This window comes from Choloepus didactylus, chromosome 6 (assembly GCF_015220235.1).
Source record: "Choloepus didactylus isolate mChoDid1 chromosome 6, mChoDid1.pri, whole genome shotgun sequence".
Lineage (NCBI taxonomy): Eukaryota > Metazoa > Chordata > Mammalia > Pilosa > Megalonychidae > Choloepus > Choloepus didactylus.
This window is the reverse complement of record NC_051312.1, coordinates 52,431,953-52,441,630: the sequence shown is the minus strand read 5'-3', so window position 1 is coordinate 52,441,630 and position 9,678 is coordinate 52,431,953. Positions and strand designations below refer to the sequence as shown.

The window sequence follows — 9,678 nt, the reverse complement described above, 5'->3', positions numbered from 1 at the left end:
TTTTAAACAGGTAAAAACTCTTTTTAATATATTCTACTAGATCTCTACCATTATAACTAACACTACTCTCCAATCTTCTGCTAATTAGGTCATCATTAATAATCCAGAACATTATTCAAAGGGTATTCTTAGGGATGTTACCAGGTGTTCTTTAACACAAGGATTTTTTTTTGCATTAAATAAAATGGCATATTTTTTAGAGATGCATAAGCAAGTGTGCAGGGATGAAATGAAATGATATCTGGGGTTTACTTTAAAATACTCTAGCAAAGGAAAAAAAATTAAAAGAAAAAAGGATATTTAAGAAATATGACAAAATTTTGATAACTGGAATCTGGGTTATGGTTATGGTTTCACTGTATTATTCTCCTCACTTTGGTGTATGTTTGAAAAATTTTCCTATGTAGACTTTTTTTTTTTAATTCAAAGGAATTTGGGAATTGCTGAGTTAAATTAAGCAATATTCTTGACTGCAAGACTTCAGAGGCTTATGTTGTCAAGGTGTGCTATTGGTTTCCCAGTAAATTGGGTTTCCCACTCTTCCTGGACATGGAACATTTTACTTGGCAAAGTGCCACAGGTTAAGTCATGTTCTGTGGAACATACTTTGGACATAGTGATGTAGAAATAATAATGATTATTGCAAAGCATTCTCTGAACTGCTGTACAGTATTTGACAAGAGACTGAGTGTCATCTAGATTTCTCGCTGATCTATTGATTTGCCATATAATTATACTAAGAGTAATCAACTTGCAATAGCAGTATTTATGAAATTCACATTTAACAGTTTTACAAAGATGTCCCTGTTTTCAAATGTGAGTAAAAACGCAAGCTACAGAGTAATATAAATAGTATGATCTAATTTTTGTAAAACAAACAAACAAACAAAAAAACAGAAAAGAAAAAAAGAAACCCAAGTACATGTTTGTTTCATATGATAAATGACTTGACAAAGTACCCAAACTATCAACAGTGGTTACATTTGGGATTGATATTGGCAGGAGGTGAGAAGGAAGCACATCTTAACTTTCTACAATTCTGTATCAGTTTTTAGAATAAGACATTGTTTCTTTAACAAAAATTAAGATAAAACAGTTTTAGTTAAACTGAATGAATCTATGTTGTTAGATGTCAGGATAGTGGTTACTTTGGTGGGAGGTGATGACTGAGGCAGGGCACAAGGATGGCTTCTGGTGTACTGATAATTTTCTACTTTTGATCTAAGTGCTGGTTATGTGGGTGTGTTCAGTTGGTGACAATTCATTGAGCTGTACATTTTGATTGGGCTACTTTTTAGATAAATAAAGTGCATTTAGCCAAATATTTGTTGCATTTCGTATATAGGGAAGCCAAACAAGACTGTAAGGTTATATAATTAAGTTGCAGTTCTGGATACTTCCCATGGTAGTAAGAATGAACAAGACATTTTTCCCATTATCATTAAGGAATCTATGGATTATTTTTAGACTTGGCTGTAGTGTCACATATCTTGGTCTAATCTGAAACACAAATCTACAAAATTCATATTCTATATAAAATAATATTTTAAGTTATGTAAGGGTTAGTAAAGGGACAAGAAAACCAAACACTTTAAAATCCATATCTTTAATATATCAAGTATCAAGGAACAGTATTAGTATTTTATTCATCATGACTATTTAAATAATATTTACAATAACTTTATGGGCATATTTATCTACATTTGTACATTAAAATATTTTTGGAAAGGGAAGCCAAAAATACGTACAGAACATAATAGAAGACCAAATACATCCTGGGCCATAATTATATTACTTCTAAATTCTCCTCATTTTCTATAAATAGTAAGGATACTATAACTCACTATTGTTTTCTAATACGTTCTAACCAATTTGTTGCAACACAGTAAACCAAACTTTCACAATGTTGATTAAAAGATTTCAAAGGATAGCAAATATTTTAGGAACTTAAAATACTCTTTTCTGTTGAAAGTTAATATTTGCTTAAAATACAAAAAAGGAGAAAAAAGGAATTTTCTTTCTGTTGTTTAAGGTACTTGTGTAAATCTAGCATTAAGGCAGTCTTCTGTCAGATTTTTAAAATAAGTTTCTAAAAGGGGACTGACAATAAACACTTTTAAAAACAGACTTGATCAAGTTCATTTTCTTTGATTTTGAAGTGACTTATCTTAGATTTTCTTTTGAAGTGCTTCTTCCAAATTTTCTAACCATGCTTGCATTTATATTATGGATGTTTCTTTTATATTCTAGAAAACAAATAAAAGATAAATAAGCATCACTCAATAAGAATTTTCACCATTTATTCAACTTATAAAAATCTGTTGAAAATTATAACCCTAAGAAGGAAAACTTATTCTTGAAATTCATACTTGTTAACATGATTTTTAAAATATCAACAATAAAGAAATTTCTCCATAATGCAAACTCAAGTTTCAGTGTACATATACCCATCTACAACACAGGTATCAAGTGAAGCACTGAATGAACTACTGTATTAGCCTTTATTCCTTCTAAACTAATGAGAGACTAATTTCCCAAGTCATTTGTTTCTTCTTTCATCATATTTTTTTTTTTTCATTCTTTAGGTAATTTCCTCAGGGCTTTTAAACTTCCATGTTTTCCTAATTTAGAAGAGGTATTTGAATCTTGTACTTTTTCAAGTGATGATCCTAATCCCAAAACTCTTTTTCCTTTAGATGTCACTCTCAAATGAGTCCTATCTATCTATGCCCATTCTTACGGTTCTTCATCAGTTTTCAACAATGATTCTCAACTCAACAAAATGTTACAACAAGGTGCCATTGACTTCTTCCTGGATCAGTTTAACCTCTTGTCCATTTTCTTAGTCACATAAGTTTTAGTTTTAGGGACACCATATCCTCTTGACATTATTTCTTACTTCTCTAACTGCTCAGTCAACAACAGTTGCCTTCTTTTCCACTGATGGTTCTGTAGGTTTTTTATTTCTATACTGTCACTTGGAGACCTCAGTTGAATACATTCTAAACAAGCCAGGACCAATTCTCTGTTGCTTTTCTAGTAACTTCTGATGTGCATTAGGGCATTTTCACTTGAGTGCCCTAATATACATAAAATATTGTCTTCCCTTACAAACTAATACCTCTTTGTAAGCTCTCCATTATCCTTAAAACACATAATCTTTTAGCTTTGGCTCTTTCCTCTTTGGCAAACACTGTGGTTTAGTATCACCTCCTAAATTTTTCCCTATTGTAATTTTTAATTCACCTGTTTTTATCCATGAGATAGTTGATGCATTTTATACCATGCTAGAAAAATAAGTACATTAGGAAATCTAAATATTTATGATCTGAGTTTTCAAAATTTATTATTTACTTGCAGAATTATGATTTCTTGGAAAAGTTTTTCAGGAGACTAATAGGGTAGTACGTATCTACAGTAACTATGACATTCATTAGACATTATTAAATATGACAAACCAAACACAATAATCATAGTAAATTTTACTTTTCAAGACATTGTTTAATTTGCGTGAAAGTCATTATCATTGAATTTAAGGTAAACAACTGTCACTGGCTACCGCAGGGAGTAAATATTTCTCAACAGCATAGCAAAGCTATTGGAATATTTTATATTATTCTAATGAAAGAGAATTGACAGAAACAAAGTAATAAATGTTTTCATGTTATTCTTAGAAACACTCATTATCTCAAGAGACTCTTTAATATTCCAAGTACTATTATTACAAGTTCCTTTAGAGAAGAAACCAAACTGGGTCTTATTAAACTTTGTAGTTATCACAGAACCCAGCACATGGTGAGTACTTAGTCAATAAATACTTTTTGACTGTGGTCTTAGGAACTGTGGTGTGAGTTGAGACAAACGTCTGGAAAACAAGGCTTAGAACCCGGTCAGTGCTACATAGCTCTAGTTTCACTGAAGATGTGGTTTTGTTACCATGGATTAACTCATGATACTCTCTTTTGTGATTGAGAGAATGCAGCCACCCGTTTCAGAATCTTTTCCAACTTGCCAATGGGCCACAGAAATGGAAATATGTGACTGTAACTAGGTATAGAAACTGGAAACTTGGCACAAATGAGTCAGAGACCAAATTATTTACTATAATAGGCTAAGAGAAAAACTTCAAGTAGACATATTATGAGTAAAACATATCAGTATAACCTATTAAATAATGGATTCAGCTAATTGTTTCAGGTATTAGCTAAATTATTTACCAATTCTACTGTAATCTGAGGCAGTATGGTATATAACGAAAAGGGTACAAAATGTGGAGTTAGGAGATCAAGTTCTGAGTTTTGGCTCCACCACAAAATATTTGTGTGATCTTGGATAAGTGCTTTTATATCTTAAGTTACATAATTCATAACATGTGGACAATAACACTTGTTCAACCATGTAATAAAGGTGATGAGTATATTAAAGGAGATGCTATGAAAACACTGAAAAAAATATAATATATGATTATGAACGTTAGGTAATCACGTAATTAAATATCAAAATAAGAACTGAGACATACCCATTGTTGGTCTGTTTTCTTGCAAATGTTTATCACTTGAACTATCTTGTCGAACACGTTTGGCAAATCCAGAATTTGCTGCAGCAGTTAACGAAGCATTTGATGTAGAACTTGAGAGGAAAATTTTTTATTTCAGTAAAGCATTTTTTATATCTCTACCTTTAAGTTCTAAAATATATTCTACATGCAAAAAAAAATTAAAGAAATAAAATACTAAAATATTAAGTTGTGAAATCCCATACAAGTAATTGGAGGAACTAAATGCACTTTTGGCCCACAGAGAAATTTAGCTGTATGTGATTTCAATGACGTTTATTCGAAGTGGATATTTTGATTTGTAGGTATATGTAATGATTCTGGAGCAGGACATTTCCAGTGTGCTCTGCTGGAATACAAGTGAGCACTGTTACTCGAAGTGTAGAGATAAGTGGTACATAATCACAAGAGGTGAAAATAGCTTATATTACAAATCTAGATCAATACCCTAATCTGGGGAATCTAAACAAGTGGCAACCTTGTTTTTAAATCAAAGAATGGTAAGACACTGAAAATCTCTCCCTCATTATTGCAATTATAGAAACTGAAATGCAAAAAATGACACTTTAATTTGTTCTATCTTCAAAATTTTTTAACCATCTCACCTTGTTAATGGGTCAGGTTTCTAACTTGATCTGAGTTGACATATTAAGAAATACCTATTACGGTCTCATGTTTCAGGGTATAACCCATGAGTAAGGCACAAACAACCTGTTCTGAAAGCTTATCTAATGGATATACAGTGTAGATGGGGAAAAATAAGATAAATACTCAAAATAATTCAAGAGAGAATAATGAATAGTGCCACAAGTTTTCAAACTACAAGGACTTATATATTCCTGAGTTTGGGGAAAGCAATGGAAAATTTTGTGGAGATGAGTTTGATCTGGGCCCTGAAAAACAGCTATTCTTCCTAACCCTAAAGAAGATAAGAGTTTCAACGTTAATATCTTCTCCTATCCCCAAACTGATTCAAATAAGCTAATTATCAAGGAATTTCTGGCCATTAAAGTTGCTATTGGACATTTCCAACTAGATGCTAATTTGACCATTAGATTAACAATTGGCCGCTTGCATTTTATTGGCAGCCTTCGGGTAATCCAAACCACGTGGTTAACTGGTGTGGGTATATGTTTTTGGAAAAGGGAGAAGATGGGCTAGTGTTTCACTCATTTAAGCAGTCAGAAAGGACAATCTAATATGATAGAAAAGAAAAATAGTCAGGTGTGAGTACACTGAGTATAAGGAAACATAACTCAGCTGATACACTTCAATTTTCTAGAGCCCCTTAAAGAAAAGACTATGGGTTCATAAAGGTGATTGTACCTTTTCTATTCAAGAATGCAAATGATACCTATCCAAATCAGTTACAATGAAGTACTAGTGTTATAGAAGTAAACAAATGGAGCTGTACAAATTTTCCATTCCTAAGTAGTGTTAAATAAATTATTATAGTTCTGTTTTGGTATCGTATATACAGCTGGCCAAGGTAGAAATTCTCTTTTTATTTATTTTTTTGGTTATTTGGTGATTTTCTTCTCAAGTATAGACATTAATATCATTGGCTATTTTTGATAAACATTGTTTTTCCCTACAATTTATCTTCAAGTTGTTTTTATTATTTAAATGATTCTTTACTTTGTGAATTCCAAGATCTTAATTTCTACTCATTGCATGTTGTTACTTAAAAATCAGGTTTTTAAATAAATCCATATGAATAAAGCTCATATATCTAGAAATGAAATCCAAGTCTAATCATATAAGTTGTATATTTATATAAAAGCAAAATACACAAAAATATTTTTAGGATTTAGATAAAGTAGTCCATTGATGAGATGTATAACGTTTGTAAGCTGGATCATAAAATAAAAAGATCTAAAATTGATAGCAGTACAAATTCAAATTATGCTAAAGAGTATATTGAGAAGATACTTGAAAATTCTGCCGACTTTGTACTAAATATACTTCCATAATCATTAATAAAAGTTAAGAACCTTTTGTTCCCTTAAACAAATGGGTAAAACGTTTCTGCTTACTAAACGTAATACATCTCATATTCTGTTAGGTGAGATACTCTCTGATTTGAATAATTAGGCATCTTTTAAAACAAACCAAAAATGTATGGTGAGTGTGAGACCATTTTTGGGTGCTAAGAAGGATTGTGGAAAAAAACAAAACAAACAAACAAATAAAAAAACCAAGCCAACCAAATAAACACAAAACAAGTACCCCAAATTTTGATGAATATAATTTAAAAGTAAAAGCTTACTATATTTAGCGGATTGATTCATTTAGTCAAACCAGTCTGCTACAGTGATATTAAATAAACTGATAAGATTAAAATTCTAATATTCCCAATCTAAGTAATAAGCAAAAATTCAGTTTCCTAGGTTTCTTGAATTTCTAGTGCTTTTGGACTCCAATATTTTTCAGAGAGAAAAACTGATAGAAAATAAATAAAATACATATACTCACAGAGTTTTTCTATCTTAAGTTTTAAAACCGTATTAGAATATATAGATATCTAATACATACATGAAACTGTTAAGTGGAAAATACCAGGGTTTCTTAGTCTCAAGTTCATGTAGATTTAATTAGTGAAAAGGAGGATCTTTTTTTTTAAGTAATTATGTACATTTCTAGCATTAATCTCTTTTACCTTTAGTTAATGGCAGGATCTAATTATTGGCACCAAAGGGAATGTAATAGAGAGATTAACAGGCTATGAAAAATCAAGTTACTTTCTTTACATGTCCTTTAATATTATATCACAATATTAGTTGCTTGTGTAGAAGTCTTTTAAATTAAAACACTCCCAAAACACCAGTGCACACACCTGGACATTTCCTGAAAAATAATTTGATTTTGTCTGCAGCTACGTTTAAAAATTATTCTTAGTTATAAACTTTTGCCACATCTTAGTTAACACAACAGAGCATGCTATCAGTGATGGACTAGAAAAGCTTACCAACATTAATTAATGAGAAGAATGAAACAATTGACACAACGAAAATTAGTAATAAAAAATTGATGAAACAGATGATGGTGGTTACCTAGGCTTGCTTATTAAATGACCCACTCCCATACACAAGCCTAATTGAACAATTCAAATTTGTGCTTTAGCACAATACAAATTTTTAAATGTCATGGATAGCCAGAGAAATTCAGAAAAATTCAACCCAAGAATTTTAAACCTACACATTCCAAGGTTCTGCTGTACCTTGTTTTGGAGGGACAAAGATAGATCCTAAATTCTCTTATGTAAGATTCCTGTGTGGCACAAATAAGCGGGCTATTTATAGATTTGTTTCCTCTAGCCCAAATGATAACAGGTCCAGGGTGGAAAATAGGAAATTTAAAAGCAGTTATCTTAAGGTCTTGTACTCTTCTCCCCACAATCACTTGGCAAAGAAAAAGAGGTAGAGTAAGTCAGACCATTTTACATTTATTGAATGTATCATGTTGTATTCATTGCTGTAGGATTATAAAAAATGTATAACAGACTTCATGTCACAACTCGGTATATTTAGGATTCTCTCTTCTGTCTTTGGTCTTTAGGTATTTTGTTATGATGGACCTAGTTATGTTTTTCTTTCTATTAATCCAACGTGGTTTTCATCACTTCTTAATTCTGTGATTTGGTACTTTTTTTAGTTTTGGCAAATCGTCAGCCAACATCTCTTCAAATACTATTTTTCCCCATTTCTTCTCTCATCTCCTTCTGAGACTTAAATACATATACTAGACACTTTGTTATAGTGTCCCAATCTGACTCTTTTTACCATTCTTCATCTTTTTATCCTTCTTTGCATTGGTTTAGGTATTTTCTTGCCACATAACCTCCAGTTCACTAATATTCTTTTATGTTGTATCTAATCTGTTTGTTTATTGAGTTCCTAATTTCATCCAATTTTATTGTTCAGTTTTAAAAATACTCATTTTATTTATTTTAATAGAATGTAGTTTTTCAGTGAAATGCTCTATCTTATTAACTACGTTGTTGAATTTTAACAATTTGTTTGTTTTGTTAAATTTTAAAGTCCCTGTCTGATAACCCCCGTATCTGTATCACTTATGGATTACTGCTTCTCTATTTTATTTTGTTTTTCTAATTTTTAGTCATTTGGTCCTGTGTCCTGGCATACTTGGCAATCTTTTTTATTAAATGTTAAACACTGTATATAAAAAAAGACTTTAGTTGCTCTGGATGATATATTCTTTCAGAGAAGATTTACTTTTCTTAGATCTAATATAATCAGGGAACAAGATAGTCTAAAGCTCTGTTTCAGGCTTGCAAGACCTGATTTATTTATAGTTTGCCCTCTTCCTCAAGCATGGCCCTTTGGAGTTGCAAATAAAATCCTGGGGTCTTAATGAGGCCTCTCCTCCATTGGTCCCTGAACTCCATTTTTTTGTGTTCCAGCCCCATGAGATCGCCAAAACTCTGCTTAATATTTAAGACTCTTATCACTGCTTTATGCTTAGTTTCTTGGCCTTTTATTCCACACAATTTAGAACTTGACAAATACCTTGAGGGCAAAAGCTGCACTGATGTTTTTGTTTCCCTAACTCAATGACACTTTGATAGCTCTAGGCTTCGATCTCCTGTTTAGTCTCTATGCCTTAAGCCATGATTTGCCAAGTGTGCAAATGGAGAAAAAAAGGCAGAAAAGGTCTGGCTCCCATAGTATGTTTTCCTTTATTCTGAGGTCTCAGTCCCTCAAGTCCTGGCTGCTCTAGTTGTCCTCCAGTGCCTTCAAATAGCTATTAGTTATATTTTATGCCGCTTTTACAATTGTTCTTGATGGGTGGGTTGGTTTGATACACGCTACACTGTCATAGCCAGAAATTTGAGACTTTTCACTTATTACATTTTGGAAATATATTAAAGTCCATTAAAATAATATAATTCTAGGACTAAAGAAATTCAGTAATATCTAAAAAGAAAATTATCCAAATGAGTAAAAAACGTTAAATTTAAAATTGTTAGACTTAAAATTAAGTGACATTTTTGAAAGTCAGAAGACTTTTTAATATATTTTTATAATCTGAAATACAGTACACCTTATATAAATATCAAGTGAAAAAACTTGAGCTTTATCAAGTAAGGTCACTCTTTGATA

The 9,678-nt window shown here is 31.5% G+C and overlaps 1 protein-coding gene across 1 annotated transcript in view; it reads right to left on the bottom strand.

Annotated features, from left to right (window-relative positions):
• Positions 1 to 1,628: 1,628 nt before the first annotated feature.
• The window catches only part of KIF18A (kinesin family member 18A), a 94,155-nt gene continuing 86,105 nt past the window's right edge, over positions 1,629 to 9,678 (bottom strand). Inside the window, exons 15-16 of the mRNA XM_037838504.1 lie at positions 4,520 to 4,629; positions 1,629 to 2,246 (exon numbers count right to left, since the gene is read on the bottom strand). Coding sequence (XP_037694432.1) covers positions 2,164 to 2,246; positions 4,520 to 4,629 — 193 coding nt within the window. The 3' untranslated portion in view covers positions 1,629 to 2,163. The remainder of the gene's footprint in view (positions 2,247 to 4,519; positions 4,630 to 9,678) is intronic.